Source organism: Thamnophis sirtalis, unplaced genomic scaffold (genome assembly GCF_051295495.1).
Source record: "Thamnophis sirtalis isolate CommonGarterSnake01/CBP01778 unplaced genomic scaffold, rThaSir2_p1.2 scaffold_1, whole genome shotgun sequence".
NCBI lineage: Eukaryota > Metazoa > Chordata > Lepidosauria > Squamata > Natricidae > Thamnophis > Thamnophis sirtalis.
In genome coordinates, this window is record NW_028261381.1 from 73,682,889 (window position 1) to 73,708,415 (window position 25,527).

General features: G+C 39.2%; 1 protein-coding gene across 5 annotated transcripts; it reads right to left on the reverse strand.

Annotated features, from left to right (window-relative positions):
- Window positions 1-127: 127 nt before the first annotated feature.
- On the reverse strand, window positions 128-25,513 carry DEAF1 (DEAF1 transcription factor). 5 transcript variants are annotated; one of them, XM_087716200.1, is made up of 14 exons: window positions 24,690-25,513; window positions 23,723-23,820; window positions 20,142-20,271; window positions 18,331-18,477; window positions 17,444-17,583; window positions 16,180-16,245; window positions 13,819-13,945; window positions 13,160-13,288; window positions 11,496-11,627; window positions 8,320-8,570; window positions 5,209-5,271; window positions 1,956-2,045; window positions 1,158-1,241; window positions 128-343 (listed from the first exon to the last, which is right to left on the reverse strand). In XM_087716200.1, exons 1-14 carry the CDS (start codon window positions 24,970-24,972, stop codon window positions 239-241), a joined length of 1,845 nt encoding a protein of 614 aa, XP_087572326.1. In that variant the 5' UTR covers window positions 24,973-25,513; the 3' UTR covers window positions 128-238. The 5 variants fall into 5 exon arrangements, with proteins under 5 accessions (XP_087572326.1, XP_087572308.1, XP_087572314.1 ...); XM_087716182.1 differs by lacking the exon at window positions 1,158-1,241; XM_087716188.1 differs by lacking the exon at window positions 1,158-1,241 and having other exon boundaries at window positions 1,899-2,045.
- Between the last annotated feature and the right edge of the window lie 14 nt (window positions 25,514-25,527).

Here is a 25,527-nt window from a genome sequence, read left to right on the forward strand (position 1 = left end):
AAAGATCCATCAGCTTCCGAAGTTCCCTTAAAACAGTGGAGCTCCTTGATACTCTTGTCCCCTTAAGGTTCAATTTTTTGCTTGGTTAGAGAAAATTCATATGTTGGCCAGCAACGTGCAAGCCTTCGCCCTCTCGGTGAAGGGTTTTATTTTGTTTATTACAGAACTTCACAGAAGAATTGCTGGTCCAGCCAGTCTGCTGCACCACACAATCCATGAAATTGGAAGAAAGGAGGTTTTAGACAATAACTTTTTCAATCGCATTATCTGTTTCATGATCTTCTTCTGTCTGAACAGTTACTGTGGCTGACTGCCCACACATATGCTGATGGTCTTTCCAATCCTGAAAATGAGCACAAAAAACCGACTGAATTGGAAGCAATTATTGAGTGAAGTAAAAGTACAGCAACATGCAGCAGGGGCCGGGAATGCTACCGTTACATAATGGTATGTGGGAATGACCTTGGGAGGCAGGGCAATATCATGCAGCCAAGGGAAGTGTCAGATAAAAGGCATCTTAGCCAGTAGCAGGAATATGGGTGGGACAAGAGATGCAGAAGAGACCTTCCCTAGTTTTGGGGGAGCTGTAAAGGGAGGGGGGAAGAGAAGTACTTTCAGACTTGCAATATTCTATTAATGTAACCTTTCAATAAGGTAGAATTAGCTCATATGGTCATATTTCTTGTCTGTAGGGCTGATATGGCGCAGTGGTTAGGGTGCAGTACTGCAGGCCACTTCAGCTGTTATCTGCAGTTCAGCGGTTCTAATCTCACCGGCTCAAGGTTGACTCAGCCTTCCATCCTTCTGAGGTGGGTGAAATGAGGACCCAGACTGTGTGGGCGATATGCTGACTCTGTAAAACCGCTTAGAGAGGGCTGAAAGCCCTATGAAGCGGTAGATAAGTCTAATTGCTATTGCTATTGCTATATCAGTTTGCAAATCTGAAAATATTTCTCTTCCCACCCTTCCCCTTTGAAGCTCCCCAAACTAAGAAGTCTCTCTTTGACCTCTTACCCAGTCCACATTCTTGCTGTGAACCAAACTGCCTTTTATCTGATCATACTGCATCTTGTTGTCTTGTCTCCCAAGGTCATTCTCACATAGCATTACACACTTTATTTATTAATAAAACATTACACACAACGAGTCTCACATACTTGCACGCCCAAGCAATTCCTAAGCTTGCTTAGCAATGGGGTGCTAAAATCTTTGGTACGTTCCATCTTTCTTAAATACATATCCTAGACAAGTTGGAAAAAGGAGAAAGCATGAGCACCCAATGAAATTATCAAACTAAAAGAGAAATTTATTAAAATCCAAAATTAAATTGCACTAAGCTGTAAATGGCACAGCACCATATTTCTGAGTTAAACTACCAAATTAAAAAGACCCTGTATTGGCAATGCAGAAGATCATCATTATTCCGAATAAGACATTTTGATATTTCCTTCGTATCAAGAAAGGTCTAGAAGTTTAGAGCGTATTCTGCTCACTGCTCTGACACCAAGAGACCCATGTTTCTAAAAGTGTTTTGCTTCTATACCAAAAGGTGAAAACCAAAAGGAATAAAAACAAGAGAAACTTCATCCTTCATATTTTTTAGAAGGGAAAATCTAGGGAAAATCTTTCTTGATTTAATCTAGGGATACAAAGTCTGGTCTACAAACCCAAACAACCACAACAGGGGATCAAAAATTGGGATTTTCTTTAACTCTAGTTAAAGTTAAATTATATTAGTCTAGGGATACAAAGTCTGGTCTACAAACCCAAACAACCACAACAGGGGATCAAAAATTGGGATTTTCTTTAACTCTTTGCTAAAGAGCTGGATTTTTGCAGCTCTAACCTAGTACTCCTAATATAATCATTGTTGGTTGCTCAAAAGTACTAGATCATACATGGACACTTGCTTCTTCAGCTCTGCAGGACAACTGTATTCATAAGGGGTGTGATACCTTCCGTTGACAGAACGTTGAGCAGTAATTGACTTTATGGCAACCGGTGCATTCATTCATTGCCTCCCGGCCACAGTTTACACAGGATTGCTGTGAGATTTCAGGCAAAGAATACAAGTTAAATGGAAGTAAAAAGAGGTTGCACATGATGTATAAAAAAGAAGTCATATATAATTTCTGCCATCCATGTACTGGTACAATTCTCTTAATACAGAAACTGGGCACCAGAGGTGGGTTTCTACCGGTACAGACTGGTTCAGCCAAATAGGTAGTAACTTGGCCGACCATGTGACCGGACCCGTTCTATCCTGGGTGCTGCCATCTTTATTTTCTGTTCTGCACATGTGCAGAACAATCTTCATTGAAAAAATGTAGTTTTCTCCCTTTTTTAATGGTGTGCGCATGCACAAACCTTTTTAAATGCAAATGTGCACACGCACGGAACGCATGCAAAAAAATTTGGACACCAAACCGGTAATAATGCCAGCAGGAACCCACCGCTGCTGGGCACTCTTCACAATTAAAACAAGTTCTCTAACTTCTTTCAGGAACCAAAGACAGCCCAAATTTGATAATATGAAGTAGAAAATGTCATGTCTTTATGAGACTCTGGAAAGTATCTGTTTGCCTCTGGTTGCAGCAAAATGAAAAGATAGGAAACTTGCAGAAAGCTCTGAAAAGCAAAAATACTGTTACCATCCATCCATCCCTTCATCCATCTATCCATATATGATCCCACACACACATGCATTTGTAAATTACTAGGAACTTTTGAGTGCCACTAATCTATGTTGTAAAAAGAAAGTTTTTTTAAAAAAATTCTAATTTTATTAAAAATTGCCATTACAATGATAAATACAAAACTAAAAAAATGAAAGAAAAACAAACAAACAGAAAAGAAAAATAGGAAAAAAATAAGAATATACTAAGAAAAAAGAAAAGAAATACATAATAAATTACTTCTCCCTTCTTCACAACTATAAACAATTTTAGTAACATCATCTTTGCTTAAAATACAACAAATAATCTCTTCTTCCCATATCCCCTTTCTTTATAAACAAATGCTTAAAATATCATCTGCTTTTTAGCAAAGCCTTCTTCAGTTTTCCTTTCCTTCCCTGGATGTCCCAAGAATTGAGATAGCACAATGCAAAATTCTTACCACTAGACCATAAAAAAGGTCATCGTTATCCAAATGGACAGGAGAAAATTTAAAAAAATCCTAAGTATATATAATAAGCAGGCAGCAGGAAAAATTATGAGGGTGCAACTGAATGTGAGTATTATTATTTTTTGTCTCACACTGGGGCAGGAACAAGAGTCTTCAAAGAGTAGGCAATTTGGCATTTCTCAGTAGTTTTATGGTTAAAACATGCAGCTAGCAGGAAAGATGCATCAAAGTCTAATGATTCTGAATTGTTAATAACAGAATGCAGAATGATAGATAGAAAATGAAATATGGAAAAGCACGAGATTAAGGAACTGGCCTCCAGAGAAGCCAGACTTTGTTAAATTTACATGATTAATACCATCAATCTCTTATATTTGGACCACAAGTTTTAATGGGATAGGAAACCTTGGGAATTTGGAAAAATAACATTTTGTTTTGTATTTCTAACCTCTCTGTTCAAACAGCTCATTCAAAACAGAAGAAGAAGATGGATTTACATCTCAATTAGCTTGCAACTCATATTGTTACTTAGGCATGATTGGTGTCTTTATACAAGGTGAATATTGGTGTACAAGGAAGGGATTGTGAATAAATTGCCTTGCTGCAACAGCATTAGCGAGACCATATGCCACGCGATCAAACTTGACCGTGTCACATGACGTATTGTGATGCTTTTTGCCTTTGTGGAGCCGGGGTGGGCGTGGCCTGCGTGCGACACATTTGGCCCCTGGGCCACCAGTTTGACAGGCCTGCCATATGCAAGGCAGAGAGATATACTTGTTTTCATTTCATTTCATTTCATTTATTAAATTTATAGGCCGCCCAATCCCGGAGGACTCCGGGTGGCTTACAATGAAAGAAGAAAAAAAAGCAAAATAAGTTAAAAAAATAGTTTAAAATACACAACACACATACGTTCTAATCGGGGCTGGACCTTAACACTAAGGTCAACAGCCCCAGGCCTGCCGGAACAGTCAGGTTTTCAGACTCAACTGATTCACAATGATTGACACCTAATTTGTTTGCACCATCTGCCAATAAATTCTCTGCAAACCAAAGTACAACAAATGTCACAGGATTCCCTCATTTCAGCAGCAGCTGTATTGCAAAGACAAGCCTCAGGGATGCAACCCAATGAGAACTTGTCATTACACCCATAAAGAGTTCGGTAAATAGAGAAAGAAAAAAGGACTAGTAGAAAGGGAAAACCAAAAAAATAGCTGTGAAGCAGGAGACCTAAGATCAGATTAACATTTCCTCCAAGGAATTTATACTGACTATTGGGGTGGGGGGTGGGGGGTGTTCTGGTTTTTCCCCCCTCTACGCAGCTACTGCCCCCCTCCCCCCAAAAAAAGAGCACTTGAGAGCATGGTAGCCAAATTTCAAGGAAAATTATGTAATCATGGTTTCTCATCCATTTGGAGGGGCAGACATAACTAGGGGGAGGAAGTCCTGAAAATAGGCTTAGCCCCATGCTGTGGAGAGCTTTATAGGTAACCCAAGCACAATATAGTAAAAGTCAGAAGCACACTGGCAACCAACGCAGCTCATGGAGCAAAGTAGTAAAATGTGTAGGTTGAAAGGCACTTTAACAGTGCTGTTGCATTTTGTACCAACTGCAGTCTGATCCTACCAAACTGTTGGGGTATTCACCTTCCCCTATTCATAAAGGCAATTTTAGGGCACGGTCCACCCCAGGTTCTCCCCCAGGGAACGCCCCCAAAGCACCACCTTCTACCAATTCAAAATACACTGTAAAAAAAAATCCATACATTTCCCATCTATCAGCTATTAATGTAATGACCACAAGGGCAGATCAGAAGCACACCGCAATAATGGACGCCACACTGGCCTCTTCAAGACTTGGGGGCTAAAGGAAGGTGACAAAATGGATGCCAAGCCCTTATGGGTGATAAATTGCTATCTCAGGAACCAGGCCAGCTTAGCCTTATCAGCATTAACATGCTCAATCTCAGACCATTAGTCTGCTGCCACTGAGAAGCCGCCATTCAGTATCAAAAAAGAACATGGCAATAGCTGGATAGTCCTTAGATACCATTCAGATTCAATCTTTGGGCTTACCTTAATAATAATTTCAGTTTTTCCATCAACATCTTCTGTATGCTGAAATAACTGACTCTGATACTGGAAAAATTGAAAGACATCGTAAATTTCTTTTTATAATTACTTCATGCTGCTCTTGGAAGAATACTGTAGTTACAAGAAACAGTTTTCTATTGGAAATATGGCTATGTGGAGTGCTTGCATCATAAACAAGTGAGAACTTATTTAAGTAATATTAAGAAGTGTACACCTTTAAAGACACATCAAACTGTATATCCTGTGTACTAAATTATACACTATCATTTATCTTTCAAATAGGAAAGACACATTTGAGATAAAAGAAAGAACTGCTTATATTTCAATTACTTCCTTTTATATCGTGCTTAAAAACAAAAACAAAAACCCACAGCTGGAAATTGCACATCTGTAGCTTTGTTAGTCCAGAAGAAGAAAGCTTTGTCCAGAGAAGCTAAAAGTTTGCCAATGGTAACCTCCTTCCTTGCCCAACATTTAATGTCTGCTGCCATTTAGATACCTACATCTCTATACTGACAAGAAATTCTGTTTTTTTCTCTTGGTTTGTTATCTACAAGCTGGCTCAAGTATTTTGGGGGGTCCATTAAGAGACTGTCATTATACTGAACAGATTTCCATTCTAATAGCAACAAATTATTTACAAATTTCCATGTGATCATTTTTTTCATTTCACATTTTCATTGAAACAGAGAACAGCTGGAAGAGGCCACAAGGATCATTTAGTCTAACTTTCAGGCCATCCGTGAAAGGTAGCTGTCTAATCTCTACATAAATGCCTGAGGGGGAGGGGTGTCACACACCCACAACTTCCATATGTACACTGTTCTACTGTTGTATGGATTTAAATATTATACAATTTTCCCCAATATTTAACAAATCTAAGTAGCTGCGACGCTTATACGTTAACCAACTTAACCAATTCAATAACCATTGAAATCACTACATGCCATACCCATTTTAACGATAGGTGGCTATATAAGTATTTTTTTAAAATAAGTAATAGACAAAAATCACAGAATGCTGACATAAAATGACAGGTATAATTAGCAATAAAAGCCAACTGACACCTTTCAGTAAAAGGATAGTCCATTAAAACTGTTGGTACATTCTTACAAAGCTCTCTGTGCTAAAAGCAAATTGACACTAGAAAATAAGAAATTTTCAGCACCCACAGTTAGCTCTGATCATAGCAAATCTAATGTTCAATGTTTATTTTTTACTGAGGCATAGTTCTTAAATTTTATTAAATGGCTAGAGACCAATGTGAAGATATTCCCAGCTGCCTCCAATCTCAAATGCTATGAAAGAAAAAGTCCTTAAATATTTAGATGTTTGAGTAAGAATTAAATCTTACTCAAACATCTAAATAATTATTTTGATGTTTGAGTAAGATTTAATTCTTACTCAAACATCTAAATAAAAGAGCAACCTATTGAAGCAACTAACAGTGATAAGGCAGGGAACTTAAGCCAACATACATGGCAATCATGTGACAAATATGTTCTTAGAACTGCCTCAGAAGAGGAAATAATGTGTAGACAAGGGAAACCACAGAATCACCTGGCCTCAATCAGAAAGGAAGTAAAGTGAGCATCTCTTCTACAGACAGCTGGTAAAGAACAGCTATTGAAATCCATGCCTCCCCCCCCCCCCACTCCTGGGTCCTAGAAAGCCCAAACAAAGAAGGCTCCAGGAATTCATGCAGAGAAAGCACTTGAGGACAAGAGTGGGCAGACACAGGGCTCCCCAGGTGATTCATCTAAAAGCACTGAGGGAGGGAGGGAGGGAGAGGGAGAGGGAGCACTCGGTGGATATATAAGCCTGCTTACTTTCCTTCCCAGAACCGATTTTAATATTTAAAAACTACAGATATTTTCTAATTGGTAATTCAGTTGCAATCCCAATGCTATTGGGATCCCTGGTGGTGCAGTGGCTAGAATGCAGTATTGCATGCTGACTCTGCCCACAACCAGGAGTTCAATCCTGATGGGGCTGAGGGTTGACTCAGCCTTCCATTTTTCCAAGGTTGGTAAAATAAAGATCCAGATGGTTGGGTACCTTATTGTGACACTGTAAACTACTCAGTGTGCTGTAAAGCACTATGGAAGAGTAAACAAGTCTAAGTGCTATTGGGTATTAATGTATAAAGTCTTCCAGTATTTAAGATCAGCGCATATGAAGACATTCTATTCCTGAAAATTCCTCTCAGTACCCTAAAATAATATTTGGAAGGCCTACTCTGGATATTCTCCAATGGTGTAAATAGGCCTGAAATAGTGCGGTAGGCCTGGAAGATTCTCCATCTTCTGAATGACAGACACACATTTTTATTCTTGCAGAATTTTTAGTAATGTGTTATTTTATACACTACTGGGATATTTTAACTTTCTTGCCACTGCTTTGATTGATTATTTTATTATCTACCTTATTGATTTTATTTGGAACTTTTATGTAAAAGCTTATTTACAGTATATGTTACCATAAACCATTTTGGTGATGTTTAATTGGCAAATGGCATATAAATACTTTAAATAATTAAGTAAATAATACTCTATATGTATCAGAGGTGGATTGCTCCCAGTTTGGCCCGGATCGGGCAAACTGATAGTAGCAATGGCGGGAGTCTTTACCCACCCGCCCAAACACTTTCAGTGCGTGCATACCCAAACCAATAGTAAAAAAATTGGCAATCCTCCACTGATATGTATCTATTATGCATTTTAGAAGATTTTCCTTTAAGCTTTGCCTCAGATCTGAAAATATTTCTGTTTGAATATAAATCCTAGGTCGGAGCTCTAATTATTTAAGTTATGTTGCTCTAAATGCAGTAGAATAAATCCAATATATTATTTTGGAATGCATACTGCAGATCAGAAATGATGCTACCAAATCCAAAATCACTGTATGGTTGCACTCTGAAATTCACTAAGAGAGACTATAGTAATGACTACATCCATATTGTCACTGTGCCATGCATCGGGGTGGACGTTTTTCTCTTTCAACAGTGTCTAAAGCAGCATAGGTAGTTTTAAAAGATAGCTATAAGATATTTGAGGCTAAGTTGGATTCCTTTCTTGAAACACTATTTATTACCTCTTTCCTTTCCGCATCAGCTTGAAGTTTCGCTTGAGAAACAGCAGCTTCTCTATAGGAAGAGCTGGCCTGCTTCGCTTGTTCAATCAGCGTCTTCAGCTGCCGAGCTGTGTTAAGCAGAGAATTGACAGTCTCCTCTAGGTACAGCCAGTTCCGTTGTTCTGTCATTTCAAGTCCATTCATCACAGAGGAGGAGATTGTCTTAGTGGGCGTAGCAGGTGGCACCGCCAAGGCAGGGAGTGAGGTCAGCACTAAAAGATAGAGCCACAAACTGAGTTTGATCCACCAGTAACTGTGCCTGAAAGTTGGCCAAATCCGTCATCCATCCTAGTTGTCATCCACAGCCATTCAATGTGGTTGTGGTAGAGAGCTAGGCGGCAGACTAAGACCTCTCAGTTCAGTTCTGTTCAGAAATCAATAATTTAAGCTGCTTCCACTGAGTGTTTCATCATAGTAAAGTACTGATAATTTCTGGTTGTATTACAAATAACCAATACAAAAACATTTGAATATTTGAGATTTTGAATTGTTTCTCTATGATGCGGTAGCTTTTTTTTTTATTAGTCTAGGAATCTGGAAGCAGGATGTATATACTTTTAATAAATCTTAGAACTGAAGCAAACCATAGAGCAAGCAGGCTGTAACAATTTCAGTGGATCCTATTAATAGTTGAAAATAACAAACCAGCTTTATAGGTGTCACAGATTCTTTTATCTATATCCAAAGTCAATGGGCTCCCAAAACCCCAAGAGGACTAACACAAGTCCCTTTGGATTTTAGGCATCCCACACACAAGCATACAATGGATAGTACTCAACAGTTGTTTCTCACACACTTCTCCAAGCCTACTCCTACTCCTACTATTAGTTCTAGACTAATACAATTTCTGAGCCCTAGTGCAACAGAAAAGTTTTAATGTCTCTTGGCCCTTGGCTGTTTCCAGTAGTTCTATTTCCACCAAGAACAAAAAGCACCTCCCTCTCACTCCCAGAACAACTTAAACACACCAACAACTCTGCCGCAACAACACACCTACTTGTCTGCTCAGCTTTTATACCGGCTGGTTGCTGAGCAGCTGAGCTGGCTAGGAAAAGGTTTTAAAGGGGCAGGGCACCATCAACCCAGATGTTAGCCAACTTGCAGGTAGCCTGGCCTCTCACAACGGGCTAGTGAAATCCAGCACCTGAAGAGAATGCGGCAGTACACATTTAATAACTTGAAGACCTCACTGCATATCCAGTGATTTTCCCCCCCAGTCTTTGCAAATCCAGTTCCTCTAGTTTCTCACAAAGTCAAAATGTGTGGGAGATACTAAATCTATGCAGAATGTTTCCTTCTTTCACTATTTCTCAGAAGTGGTGGTGGTAGTGGGATCCATGACTAAGGTGGAATCCAAGATTGCAGTGGGATCCACAGTACCAGGCACCTGAAAAGCAAGATGTGGCAGACTGAAAGGCAGTCCTTCCTCTCTGGACTGCAGGGGTATGGCCCATGCTATGACAGATAGTCTTTGACTTACAACTGGGACCTGAATTTCTGTTGCTAAGTGATATGGTCATAAAGCATGCTATCACGTGACCATATGGCTTAGCAACAGCAATCACGGCAGCCCCACTTGCCATCATAACTGCAGATGTTAACTCCAGGGTTGTTAAATGAGCAGCAGAAGGAGTCCTGGTAAGGAACACAAGGCTGCCACAAGGGAGTTGGGGAGGCCCAGCACAGGCCATAGACACATGTGGATGTGCTGTGATGCAGTACAAGCTCAGGGAAGCGAAGGAAAGAACACACTGCAGCTCAGGAGCACCTTGATGTGCCATGTCTCTGGGGCAACAAGACGCTCTTAAGCTGCAGTGCAGAGCAAAGCCACAGCTTCCCCTGGAAACCTCAGCTGTCCCAGCAGCATGGCACTAAGCTGCCATATTCTGGGAGTCCCAGAACTGTGGTTCCAGGAAGACCCCTTTGCACTGCACTGCTGGCCCAGGTTTAGCATTGCAAAGGCCTTTGCACCATGATGGTGGGCTTCCTGGGAAGCTGTTCACCAGCCCCAGCCCAGCAGGGCACCACAAAGGGTTTTTCTCACAGTGCTAAGAGCTTCTGCAAAAGGCTTGGCTTTGCCCTGTGAAACCCCACGTAGCTTTTGAACTGCAAAAAGCCAGGCCTGCCCAGCAGCTCGGTGCAAAGCTGCAGCCACCTCAGTCCTGTCCCAGCTGCCCTTGCCACCCTGCCCTCGAGGCCTTTGCTGCCCTGTGCATCATTACCCCAGTTGACTTTCATTAACTTCTTGCTCTTGTTGCTGAGAAGGCATCCAGCCTGGCTCTTTGTGAGGCAGCTGCTCTGCAGAATACTGGAGAAAAAGCCTCGTACGGCCTCACGAAGGGTCAGGCTGGGTCAGAACCAAGAGCAAGAAGATGGTGAATGTCAGTTAGGAAAGCAGGGACTAGAGGGATATGGGACATAGATTGGGCTGTGTGTGTGAAATAGCAGGGGCTGAAGGCCCAAAGGGGCATAGATTTGGGGTGGTGTGGGGGTGGTGATAACTCTCAAGTTATTCTGTAACTCTTGCAGGAAAGAACACACCCTTGTCTTGTCAAAATTCTTTTACAATCTCACTGTATTCATGCAGGTAACCTTTACAAAATACAGTATGGTACACCTAATAGCTTCATGGCACCTCTGTGTGAATTTTTTTAACCTCCTGTTAAGCCAGAAATCTCTAAACCAAGGGACCATATTGGTGGTGGATGGGAAGGGCTGGGAGGGTTCGGAGCTATGACCTAGATATTCCCAAGAATCAGTGTCCTTGTTCAGTCAAAACTTTTCAGAGCAAGTCAAATTAATAGTCCCCATCCTGAGGAAATTGAAAGCTACTGAAACTGTACCTGAGCTCGCAACTTTCTTAACACAACCACTACCAGATTACAATGGTTCCAATCTCCAAATCAGCAATCCTCTGGCCTGTGTAGAACAACAGCTAGAACACAACATAGCACTTGGATTGGATCCTTTCTTCCTACACAAGGCCATCAGCAGGCGACATCAGCAGCACCCTAGTACATCTACACCACCCAGGTGACTTACTATTTTCCCAAAATATGACTATATTTATACAGAAAGATAGTGAATTTATACAATTAACAATGTGGGAATTATTTTAGAGACAAAAGAAATCTTACCAATTTTGGGATGAGAAGTTGGCAACGCTGCTTCGGGGAATGCGGAGATCTGACAACTGTCTTGATAAGTTGGATAGTGAGGCTCTGGATGATTGACCTGACAAGGTTGTTGCTGAAGGTTTGTATCTTGCACTGTTGAGAAGAGCATAAAGTCAGTCTAAAGGAACTGGTTTGGATGTTACCTCTTGGAAGTTCACAAAAGGTAAGTTTTGACAAAATCGTAAAGAAAGATGCATACAGATTGTCCAGAATTGTAGCCCTGATGTCAGGAAAATGAAAGCTCAGAATATATGAAATTGCAAACAACAAAAAGCTAATATATTCAAATTCAGAACTAAAGTCCAAAATAATCTTGATGGGTTACAGAAATGGGCTGAGAATAAGATCCTGGAATTTACAAGGTATATGCAAAGCCAGAAACAGAAATAAATGCAGGATATTTGGTTTGATAATATTTGTGAAACAGAACTTGAAGTACAGATAGTTCTCAACCTACTACCTTTTGTTTAGCAACCATTCAAAGTTACAACAGCACTGGGAAAAAAGACTTATGACCAGTCCTCATGCTTATGACTGTCACAGCTTCCCCCCATGATTATTTGGGCATGTATTTTTGATGGTCACAGTATCCTAGAGTGCTGTGATTGATTGCTATTAGTGACTTTCTCAGCTAGCTTCTGACAAGCAAAGTAGTGGAGGAAGTTGGATTTGCTTAATGATTGTAGGGATTCACTTAACAATTGTGGCGAAAAAGTGTTGTAAAATTGGGTGCAACTCATTTGCTTAGCAATGGAAATCATCATCCCAATCGTGGTCATAAATTGAGAATTACCTGTGGTTAATGATTACAGACTGAACATAGGTTAGCAATGTGAGGTGGTTGGGGGGAAAAGGCAAATTGCAATTTCATATAATTACCCAAATCATGGGAAGGAATCCATCCATTTTTTCTTTGATCAGACCGCACTTCTAGAGTGGGCTCTGAACAGGCAAAATAATTTAATAAGATTTCAGAAAATTAGAATACGTTCAGAAAAGAGCTCTGAGGATGTCCAAAAGCTACCTCTTATGAAGAGAGAATGAAGGATATGATGATATTCAGGCTTGAAAAGAGTAAGGAGTAAGCATTCTTCAAGAAGTGAAAAGGGTATCAGAAGAAAGCTAAGGCATATTCTTTGTTACTATATGTAAAGGATGCAGAATAACGGATTTAAGCTACAGAAAGGCAGGTTACAACTGAATCTTGGGGATAAACTTCCTGACAGTGGGAGCATCAGTGAAACCAATTATCTACAGAGGTTAAGAGATTCTTCTTCCTTAGATGAATCTAAGCAGAACTGCAGAGCCATCTGTCTGGATTATTTTGATTTAGAGTCCTGCCTTGGAACAGGGTTGGACTCAATAGCTTAAATGGCCCTTTCCAACAATATAACCTGTGGCTCATTCCTGAGGCTGGGCAATTGATTGAAGCAACTGCTTTACACTGGATTCTCATACACCTGTGTCTGAGAATAAATCCCACTGAACCCATCAATAGAATTTTCTATTTTTGTGCTATTAATCACATTTTCTATCTTCTTTTATCCCTGCCCGATTTCTCCTCCTAAAATATAGGTTTAAAGAGGTATCCCGATCATGTATGGATGTGGATTTGTCTTACTCACCAGTGGTACCAGTGAAAACATCACCTTGGGATGGACTTTCTGAGATAATAGCCGTGGCCTCCACAGCTGCTGTACGATCAAAGGTCAAAGTGCCAGAAGTTGTAATCTGTCCTGAAGGAGTCACCGTGACTAAAAAAAGGATGAAAATGTTTTCGGAATTAAGTAGACTGCTAATACTTAGTGATCAAAGGATCCCCCAGTTTTGTTTCTAACCAGCAGAAACACCACACTGAGCTAATAGATAAAACTTTCCAAAAACAATCATGAAAGAAATGCAACAAGCCAAATTATTAAGGCTAAAAGCTTCCCAATTAACATGCCGAAAAGAATATTTGATTAAGACCGAAAGCAAACATTAAAATTAAATACAGCTTTAAGTAATATTTGGAAATATTTTCTTGACGTTATTACTCAAATTATAACCGTCAGCTAGTGAATAAAGATCAAATAAGGATTTAAGGATACCAACAGGGAAGCTTAAGATGGTTTGCGATTTATACTAAAGTGACAAAGCTGAAAAGGAGGAAAGGCTGTTTCTTACAAAGTGTACAATGACTATTGAATGTTTTTGAAACTGAATATTTTTGTCATTTTGAAAACAATGATAAATGTTAAATGACAATTAGGATTCATTTGGGAATATCACATGGAACCCTTACACGTGGTGGCAGCAGTTCCAGGAAGCAAGGTGATGTTTTTGGGTGAATCCTTCTTCACTGGTGTTGTAGGTAATTCATTCTCTTTTTTCCTTCTTTTATAGGGGACAAACAGTCTTATGGGACCACTCTGATAAAAAGAAAGCAATCATTGTCAGAATATGGCGGAAATCTTTCTGGAGATAGAATTAATGTTTGTTTGTTTGTTTTTTGCTAGTTGATATAATCTAAACCTTGTATAAATTGTCTCACCAAAAAGAAAAAAGAAAATTGACATCTTGACACAATGAATTTAACACAGTTAAATTGAAAATATTTCTATATTGCAGACAAAGGATCCCAGTCCCAAGCCACTCATGCCTATCTTTTTACATCCACAATTCTGATAAAGATGAAATCCTTTCATTATAAATATTATTATCAGACAGCTAAGTGCTCAGTTGCTACTGTTGTCATGCCTTGCATGAGAAACTTCAATAATATTCAATATATTGAATGTTATTGAATAATATATTGGAATAACATATTGAACATTTCAATTCAAATAATATATTCTTTTTTATTCAATAAAAAGGACAGCTCTAATCACGTACTCCAAAATATCTTCATTTCACATTAGACACGTTAAGCACACATTCTTTAAAGGAACACAATGTTAGTGAAATCTGAGAATTTTAATTTTGTTTCTCTAAGACCAGTTTTTCATGTACCAACTCTGCATTTTTCCCCAATGAGCTACTTTCAAGTGTGGTGGACTACACCTTCTCTCACTGCTTGCTCTGGGTCTGATAGCTGCTGCAGTTCAATAAAATATGAAATACTTCTATGCTGACTGATTACAATTGACAAGAAGTCCAGTTCAGCAAATTTGGAGTACATCTGGATGGGAAGATATCTGCTTTACTGAGTTTTCCTTTTAATGCTTCTACACTGTGGAACCAGCTTTCTTTTGAAATTCCTACTTGTCTATGTCTAGTACCTTTACAATAATGAACAAACATCATGCCAAATATTTATTTATTTATTGCTAACGTTTCTATGCAACTTCAATCAGAAAAAAACTGTCCAATAACAAGGGACTGAGATGGTTTTTTTTACAAGGTAGAGCAACTTTCTATGTTTGGAATGTCCTTCCCAAGTGGCACCCACAGTGACCTCATTTCGGTGCCAAATAAAGACTCCCCCCCCCCAATTTTCCCAGGATCTTTAGACTGCAGTTTAAATCATATAGTTTTAGATGTTAGTAACCGCTTTGCTGCTGCCTGGTTTGTAGGTGCATTTACTTTGAATTTTATTTAATTCATCTGATAAATTTAAATTTTGAATGGTACTTTTTATGATAAACTGACTACAAATTGATTACTGGGTTGCTTAAAAGGTTAATAAATATAATCCATCTAATTACAAAATAACATAAACAGAGAAAAATTGCATGATTGATAACATTGTAACCGAATTCCCAGTACCCATAGTGACAATCTTTCTTCCTACTCCATATTCTTTTACTCCTGAGTCCCCAAAGGCTCTGCAGAGTAATCAGATTTCCAATAAAGTCCAGAAGGTAGTAAGGGAAGGAGCCCATCTCATGGAGGGGTTTGTGGGGGAAAGTAAACAGCTCAAGAGGAGGGAAGTTCCCACAGGAAGGCTCACTTCTAAGCGACTTCTCACCACACCACAAACATTGAGGTAAACTCCACAGATTTTAAATACATTTTTAAAACAAGTGGATGTTTATTGTTAATAATCTACTATAGGTAGACCTCGATTTACGACAATTGAGCCCCAAATTTTTGTTGTTAAGTGAACATTTGTTAAGTGAGTTTTGCCTCATTTTACGACTTTTCTTGCCATGGTTGTTAAGTGAACATTGCAGTTGATAAGTTAGTTAACATAGTTAAGGGAATCTGGCTTCCCCATTGACTTTGCTTGTCAAAAGGTTGCAAAAGGGCATCACGTGACCGTGGGACACAGTAACGGTCATAAGTATGAACCAGTTGCCAAGCATCTGAATTTTGATCACATGATCATAGGGATGCTGCAAAGGTTGTAAGTTTGAAAAACGGTCGTAAGTCACTTTTTTCAGTGCCATTGTAACTTTGAACTGTTATAAGTAGAGGACTACCTGTACCAAAACTAAGTAAAATCCGGTATTAATTTCTTTTGCCTAAAAGCCTGCTACTGCAATAACTAGAGGAGTATATCAATTGAAAATGGTGATAGGACCCTATATGTTTCTTTGCTGCCTTTTCCTGTTAACAAAGGACCTTTCGGCCCACAGTATTTATAAATCATCTCTGTATGATAATCAGTGTGTAGCAGTTCAGCACATCATCAAGTAATCCAAGCAGCATTTTTTAGACTCACCAGACTCATGTCATCACAACACGCAGCGCAAGTGCATGAGGCCGCATGGGGATTTATTATTCCATCCTGGAATAGAATTGATAGAAAATAACAGTATTAGGAATCTTACATGGACAAAGACGGCCAGACATATTAATTCCCACAATGGAAGAATGGATAATAAAGACGATAAAGTTGGTGAAGATGGCAAACGTTTTAATGAAAGAAAAGAATCTATGTAGTTTTGTTGCTACTTGGAAATTGCTCCTGGGCTTTTGCACTTGAAACTGAGGGGGGGGGAGGGAAGAAACTTTGAGCTTAGCTTTTGATGACCAGATTGACTTTGTCGTTATAGAAATGGCCTGAAATGTGAAGCAGAAAGTTAATGCTGTAACTTATGTATTATACTGCACTGAAAAAAAGTTGAAAGTCACTACTCTTTCTCTTTCTCTTTGAAGCTCTCTTCTTTCTTCTCCTTCTCCATCTTTCCTGACTTTTGTTTCTATTTGTATTTTATTTTATAATGAACTTTAATAAAAATATTAAAACTGGAAAAGAGCAATATTAGGTTGGAAAAACTGATACCCATCCAGCATTAACCCGAGGAAGCCCTTCCTAGTTCTCCAAGCACTGAGACCTTGGCTGGCATGTTGCTTTAAAATAAAATTAACCAACTAATCTAATATCCTACCTACGGTCCTCTCCCCTCACCTCTGTGTTCACCACTGCCGTGCTTCTTTACAGCATACACTCTCTAGATGCTGTAGAACTACAAATAATGGAAATAGGGAGCTGTCTAAAGTACAGGCAATTTATGAAATGGTGTCATGAAATATGACTGTGATGAAAAGAACACTGGATATGAAAGGATGCTATTACCAGAAACTAGTTAGGTTTTCTTTTCTTTTCTCTCATCTCCCATTTTCAATATATTGCTTATTAAATTCTTTTTCTCTTTTCCCGTGTTTTGCAAAATGTTGTTTACCCATTAAGGGAATAACATAGTGGATATTTATGTATGCATAAAAGGTGTCTTACAAAATTTTCTACTGCTTGTCTGACTATCGCATATATTTTCTGGTAACTTGTATCCTAAACAAGACCTTGCTGGAGGTCTTCTCCATTTTCAAGAAATACATTGTATAAAAATAAGTATACACGTGATGAAACTCTTTCAAATGCCATAAATCATGTGCGTTTATTTAGGAATCAATCCCATTGAATTCAGTAGTATTTATTGTGGCATATGTGACAGTAGGAAGAAAAAGATGCTAAGGAATCTTACATGAATAAGGCACTGTATTGGCCTCCCAGCATAACGAATACTTCTTTTCCAGTCTTTGCTACTGGCTCTTCCAGCCATAGCTTCGAATTCAGTGGGGCTGTACCAGTTGTCCCCTTGCTTAATACAACGACCTCGACCACCTAAGTACAGGTTAAAACAAAGAAACAACTCCTGCTTAATAATTGTTTTATACAAATGAGGTTCAGAAGAGTCTGCAAAAACCTTTCCCTGTAAGCTGCAGACTAATAATTCCCTTCCCACTAAAAAAAATGCCTTCCCAATATAAACACACTCAACGGTTTTGCAAAACAGAGCATTCACTTTCATGTTGATGCAAGTGCCAATTTTCCTTCCCTTCTCATTCACAGCTAAGCACAATACTGAGATGAATAACATGAAGTCTAGAAAAAGATTTCTTCCGGGCCATTCATTCACTTTTAATTGCTAACATTGTTATTGTTTTGGTCTACTGTGTACAAATGAACTTGATATGAAACATGTATTATGTATTGAAAAGCGGACAAATAGCTATCATTTAGACAGCTTGATGCATGCAATGACTTGTATCCAAGATAGTATTTCCTCTCTTTACTCTCTCAACAGACCAAAATGTTATCTGAGTGGAATTTTGGAGGACAAAAGAGTAGGGAATATAGGCAGGGAATTCTCCTTAAGTTATATTCTATATTTGCACTGCTATCAAATTTAAAAACAGATCCTGTCACAACTCTGAGATTGACTGTGTTCCAAATTTATGGAGAAATATCCTGGATATTAGGAAATTTAACTCTTAGTGAAAGTCAATGTTTAATCTTAGTGGGTTAACAATTTTGGCGGGTTCTTAATCACCCATATGGATCAGAAAAATATAGGTTGAAATTCCTCACCTGAACCAAGTCGATTTTTGTACAATATCCCACTGATATTTCGACATCGCACAGGCAGTTCATTATCATACACTGACGGGTCCCAGTTATATTTTGTTCCACCTTTTTCTTGACCAGATGTTAACTGAGTAGAGGGGGACTGAGATCCTTCAAATAAAAGGAAAGGTAACCAAGTCTTAACATACAATTTCCATTTTTGCATTTCCTTTAGAATGCCAAAACCGTGATCCTCAAAATGATAGGTAGTCAATAAAAAACCAAAGAGTACAACTTATTCCTTCAATAGTTAAAAGAATAAAAAATGAATATTAAATCTTCTCTAAACAACACATCAATTGTCTGATTTTTGAAATATGGAATCCATGTAGAAAGGACTTACATTGTCATTAGGTGCTATACTTTTACTATTCCTCTCAGGAAACTAACACTGATACAGGAAATAACTGCATCTTATAAATTCCATGTCATCTCCATACCTCAACTATTACCAAAGCAACACTGGATATTTACTTGTTTGTTTATTTACTTACAGGGTTTATGGACTACTCCAATTAACCAACCTGAGCAGCATACAATTTCCCAGTATGTAATTAGGATTAAACATAAATATAAAATAAATTAAAAACAACACTATATATTACAATTGCATAAAACTGAGAGATGTAGTCAAAATAAACAACAAATAATCCATCATCTGGAGGGATTGTCATAATGACCCAGCCTCCCTGACTTGACAAAGCAGCCATGTTATCATCAAATTTCTAAAAACCAGAAGAGCGGGCAGATTACATAGGGATACTATTCCAGAAGACATGGACAGGGACTGAAATGCATTGCTTGTATAATACAGAATACAAATGCCTGAGTTTGCTTATCCTGCTATACTGCATTAGCTAATGAATAGGTAAGATGTTTTAGTGTCTTAATAGCTTCCATACAAGACAGAAAATGCTGAGATACTATCATAACAGACCAATGAGAAGCTTGAACTACAGAACTTGCAAGGGAGGCCTAGCAAATTGAAGATGCCTCTGCAAAAGCAGAGTCGACGACAATAGCAAATATTGAAGAATTTGTGAGAAATCTGGTTCTTTGGAACCTCTCCAGATAAGGAGAAAATGGAAGATTGCTCATATGTGCCCAGATAGCTGATACTTATGAGAAGAGCACAACAGTGTGGTTTACTGTGGGTTTGAGTGCCAGGAGACATAGCCATGCTTTTCATTTATATTTCAAATTACTTAACCGCTCAGAGCTTGCTCACAACTGCAACATAACGTTTTAAAGAACATTAAGTTTGCAAACTTTACTTTCTAATCACTTTCAGAAATTGCCTATTAACCATCTTAAAACTATTAGAGATCTTCAAAACAACAAATTTGAAAAGTTGCCAGGTAAGTTTAACATCAATTCTGAACAAAAGAAAAATTAATTACAAACTTAAGAACTTAAAAGTATTTGAAATAAACAGCAAAAAGCTAGATAACAGTTTGATATGAGAAAAACAGATTAAGGGTTGAGATAAATTTGAAGTATTAACTTTTACTATAGAATTTTAGAATTAATTATTTTAAAAATCGCTATCTTTTATAGGTAGTACATGTAGTTTGGTTATCTTGGCTGCTGTAGATCATTGGATTACAGCACCTTTCTTTCCCACTCAAGCAATTCTGAGAAGAGATGGAATGAAAAACAAGAAATTCTGCCAATCAAATATTTGCTTATGCAAACTAATGAAAAAAAAACAATTATAAATTTATGCTGTATTTCTATATGACATTTAAAAAAGGTCCCCCCAGCTCACATTTTACCTGTAGTAAGAGGCGCAGATGGCCCCTTCAGACCTGCACTTTCCACAATGGTGCCATCTGTATGAACCACAATCAGAGTGGCTTTTTCAGCATTTAAGCTGTCCCCAATCTGAAGAGCTGTTCTTCCAGACTGAAATAAAAAAAGGTTCGCTAGCATAACCGAAAGGATTAGATTGTTATGTTTCTTAATACATAAGAATTGCTAAAAAAATTCCCATAGAAATATCAAGTTGCATATATTGAAGAGTGCAAGAAGAACAGTCAAATCCCTCTCTTCCATATACAAATGTATGGATACTAACACTCTGTTTTCTCCTTTCTTGAGGAAAAAAGAGAATACTGGGCATATGATCAATAGCTATAGCACCCTGTTTGATACATTACTCCAATTTTATAAGGAACCATTAAGGAGCACTGTCTGGGTATGGACAAATACACTTTAAACATAAATTAACTAATATAATCTTAAAGAATCACCTAAATATTTTTCTCAAGTTTAGATATATTTCCAATACATTTCCATAATTTATTAAATAAATTTTATCATAAAAAATGAAAACACTGGCAAGATTTGTTCATAAAGTCAATGCTGACTTCTAATATTCTTGTTTTCAAAATGGTTATAGATTGGTTGCATTATAATTCATTTTCAAATCTTCCCAGGTATTAATGCCAGATTGAATGGTGTGTAGGTCTGTCTACCTTTTATTCCCCTTTTGAAGATAAAGATAATTGCCTTTCCCGAGTCAACTGGCACTTCACCAGTTTTATAGCATTTCTCAGAGACAACAGACATAGGTTTAATCAAAACTGATATATATGGTTTCGATTCCTTGAATTCATTTAAGGTCTGAAGATACCGTATTTTTCAGAGTATAAGACGTACCAAGATTTTGAAGAGGCAAATTAAAAAAATTGGGTAGGTAGATAGATAGAGGGAGAGAGAGGGAGAGAAAGAGAGAGAAATACAGTAGGTAGGTAGCGAGAGAAAGTTGTTAGGTAGGTAGATAGATAAAGGGATAGAGATAGATAGATAAATACAGTAGGTAGGTAGGGAGAGAGAGAGAGTAGGTTGGTTGGTAAGTAGAGGGATATAGAGAGAGAGAGTAGGTTGGTTGGTAAGTAGAGGGATATAGAGAGAGAAATAGAGAAAAAGAGAGAGAGAGAGAGAAATACAGTAGGGAGGGAGAGGGAGAGAGTAGGTAGGTAGGTAGCTGTTTCCAGGTGTATTTATCCATGTGCTGGAGAAGGAAATTGCTGACAATCTGCAGCACCTAAGACTTTGTTTTGCTGGCACAGCACTTGATCAATCTAATTCTCATCAATCACTCTAACTAAAGAGCTTTCCGAAAGGGGAAAAAAAGTTTTTGCACTCTGCGAACCTCCCAAAAATGGCCCATTTTTCAAAAAACACCCCCCCCCCTTTAAAAGGTGGCACAGTGATTAGAATGCAGTACTGCAGCCACTTCAGCTGACTGTTACCAGCAGTTCAGCGGTTCAAATCTCACCGGCTCAAGGCTAACTCAGCCTTCCATCCTTCCGAGGTGGGTAAGATGAGGACCCAGACTGTGGGGGCAATATGCTGACTCTGTAAACCGCTTAGAGAGGGCTGAAAGCCCTATGAAGTGGTATATAAGTCTAACTGCTATTGCTATTACTGCTATTGCTATTAAAAAGGGCATGAATAGCCTTGGAAGGGCTTGCAGAGTGCTCCTGGGGGAGCGGGGGGGGGGAACAAGCAAAAAACAGCCCATTTTTTGTGAAAGCAAGCCCATTTTTTGGTAAAAAAAAATTGCATGCATAGCCTTGTGGAGGCTTATAGAGGGCTCTTGGGGGCAAAAAACGGCCTGTCTTTTGCTCATTTCTGCCCTCCCCAGCCCCCAGGAGCTCTCTGAAAACCTCCATAAGGTTATGCACGGCCATTTTGATGAAGGGGGCGGGGCTTTGGGGGGCAAAAAATGCTGTATTCAATGAATAAGACACACCCAGATTTTCAGCCTCTTTTTTGAGGAAAAAAAGGTGCGTCTTATACTCTAAAAAATACGGTATTCATCATATTATGTAGTGAAGGCTGAGTCATACTGAAATAGAACTGCCATTGCAAGCTCTATTATTTTAGTCATGCCTATGGCATTTTATACTGAATCAGTTAAAACCTCCTTGCCTCAGGAGATTTAGTAATCAAGACCTTGACCGTACCAAATACAATCTCTATGTTGACTAGCGTTCCGCGTTCACCAGAGGAGAGGGACCCAGTGAAGATAATGGAATCAGTAGAACCAGATGTACCACAAGTATTATAAGATTAAGTATTATATTTATACTACTCGCATAACATTATTACAAGTATTATAACATTTCTAATAAATTTATACATTTATTAGGAATTAGGTACAGCTGTCTTCTAAGTGATACCGTTGAAATTTGACTCCATTTAACTGGAGAGACAGTATTTATTTATTTATTCATTCATTCATTCATTCATTCATTCATTCATTCATTCATTCATTCATTCATTCATTTATTCATTCATTATTCAATTTTCTACACTGCCCATCTCACTTGCATGATTCTGGATGGCTTACAAATAAAACCACAGAACCATATAAAACAACATGGTTTATAAAAAAAGTGAATTAGAACCACATTAAAAAAAAAACAATAAATGAGTGAACAGTGGAAAGTAAAAAAATTTAAATGGCCAAGGGAACAAACCATCCTTCAAACCACCAGTCAACCCCAAGTTGCATGCCACTGTTTGAACCCCATGCCAGTTGGCAGAGCCAGGTTTTGATGGTATTCTGGAAGGCCAAGAGAGCAGGAGCCCACCTCACCTCCAGGGGAAGGGGGAACTGCAGAGAAGGCTCTCTTCCTAGACCCCACCAGTTGAAATTGATCGATGGGGTCAGCAACATAGTCTCTCTGCCTGAATGGGTGGGATAGGTCAATAAAATAGGGATAAGACAGTTCCTTAAGTAACGTGGTCCCATGTCATGAAGAGCTTTTAAAGTGATAACCAACATCTTGAACTGGACCCAGAAGCAAGCTAGCATCCAATGCCACTCACACAGCAGAGATGTTACATGCACAACTCTAGCAGTGCCTAAAACTGTTCGCACCACTGCATTGTACACCAGTGTAGCTTCTGGATAATTTTCAAGGGTAAACCTATACAGGTAGAGTACATTGCAATAGTCAATGTGAGAAATGACTAGGGCACAAGTGAGTGAAAGAATACCTTTGTGGGCTAACAACAATAAAGACAAAAATGTCACAAGATGTTAATCCATTTTAACTGTGAATAACTAAATTAAAGATTTAGCTGGATTTATACAATACCCTTGAATTGCAAGCTAGCCAACCTTAGTAATGGCTAGCCTACTGTGTTTGGCAAATCCAGTCATATTTATTCTGCTCATCTCCAATACAAACCTTCCTAATACAAATCGGTGCAATTTGATTACACAATGAACCTTCACAGCTACTTTACAACACACATTTACAATAGAAACTTTCTACCACGAAGGAAATATTGAATATGCAAAAATAAATATTGTAAGATTAAGTAAACCTGACCTTACCAATACATGTCCTGAGATTGATGCTGCATTTGCCACAGATGTAGTGAATACATTGTCTGCTGAGGCACCCACATTGGCTACTGTTACTGTGGTTACTTCTGTAAAATATGATCCAAATAATATTTGCTGTGATATCCTTCTTCAGAACTACCAAAATCCAAGAAGCAAATATTCATATGTTCTGTTAAATGAGATGTTTATAGAATGGTATCTTAATATTGATTCTGAGGGTACAATTTTCATTATCTACCTATCAATTTCCAGTATTTATATACTGACTTTATTAATAGAGCTACCAATGATTGTGTACATAATATTAATAGCCATATTAATAGCCAAATATTAAGGGAGAAAAGGAATCCTTGCCCATTTATAATCTGACAATCTTATTTTAGCTGGTTTTTGTAAATTCAGTAACTATTTGGATGGTTTCAGTGTGTTGCAGTTAATCTGTCTGCTGTTGCTCTTAGAAATTTCAATCAGTCCAATATCTTTTGTTACAGTATCTTAAAATGCAAACAGGCAGCTACAGCAATTGTTTTTCATCAAGTACTCCAACTAAATTAGTAATTCAGTTGTAGGTATATATTTAAAAAATCAACAAGTCATGTTGAACTGTGATGGAGAAATGCTAGATTTCTGCCTGTCTGACCACCGGCAAAAATCACACCAGAGTTCTGTCAGGGATAAGAAACGGCACAACTAAAATAATGTAGAGGAAAAGGTGGCACTTTCTGCGCTTTCTTGTCGTCATGGATGATGCACACATGTATGTATGTATCCTCATGATGAGGTACTAGAGGTACTACGTTAAGAAGATCCAAACGTTTCCACCAAAGGAGAGACGCTTGAAAGTAAGTTATTCGCGTGATGCACCATTCGCACAAGCGAATGATCACCACACGACCTAGTCACGACCCGAGCTCAATGACCGGCGGGTGGCGTGCTTGTACGCATGCGCGCCGACCTGCAAAGGCAGCTGCCGCAGCAGCCTCGTCCGCACTCGGCAGGGATTCGGCTCCCATCTCAATGTGTTCGGCATCTGCCGCCATTACGGTGACAGCCGTCACCTCCTCTTCCTCTTGTGGCTCCGCCTCCGAACCGGGCACCTGTCCTCGGTGTTCGTGCTGCTGCTCGGATCCTTCTGCGGCTGCGGCAGCTGCCGCTGCTGCAGCTACTGCAGCAGCGGCAGCTACCGCCGCCGCCTCGGCTAAACCTAGTTGCTTCGCGGCCGAGTCCGAGTCCTCCATCCGAAGACACTTAGTGGAGGGGGAGGGGGGGTTGTTATCCCGCGAGGTTTGCCGAATTAGTCCGAATGAAAGTTATTCTCCGATCTCGCCCGATCTCCACTTTAAGAATCCCGAATAGGGAAACGAACGGCCCAAAGCCGTTTCCGATCTTATCCGACTATCGTCGATGACGGGTCTTCCCGAACCCGTCCAGCAACCCGCTTCGGTCTCACCCGAGTGATCCCGATCGGAGCCGACTTCTCCCGATCCACCGAAAGTTCATGTTGAGGCGGCTAGAGCGAGATCGGAAGCTCGCGAAGTTACCCGAAGAGATGGCGGTTACTCGTCGAGCTACGGCCGCTGCCGAAGAGGCCCGAGTCTTTCCGGCTATGACCGAACCGGGATGGGAAACAAAGGTCCGAAGAAGAGCGAAGGCTTCGTCAAATCCTCCCTCTCACAATCCGGACCCACCGGCGGTGTCCGAGGGGGCCCGAATATCTCCGAGGACGCGAACAATAAAGGCGATCGTGGAGTTCCGCTCGCGCGAAACCCGCCGAACGGCTATCCGCCCATGCA

Bases quoted from the DNA above. Each gene is read 5' to 3' on its own strand.
- DEAF1 (XM_087716200.1), bottom strand. From the start codon at position 24,972: ATGGAGGACTCGGACTCGGCCGCGAAGCAACTAGGTTTAGCCGAGGCG. The intron at 16,246-17,443 runs GTAAGATTCCTT...ATTCTATTCCAG, and splicing joins CAATACAGTGCCTTATTCAT to GATGGAATAATAAATCCCCA. The intron at 13,946-16,179 runs GTGAGTCTAAAA...TCTTTTTATCAG, and splicing joins GTTGTGATGACATGAGTCTG to AGTGGTCCCATAAGACTGTT.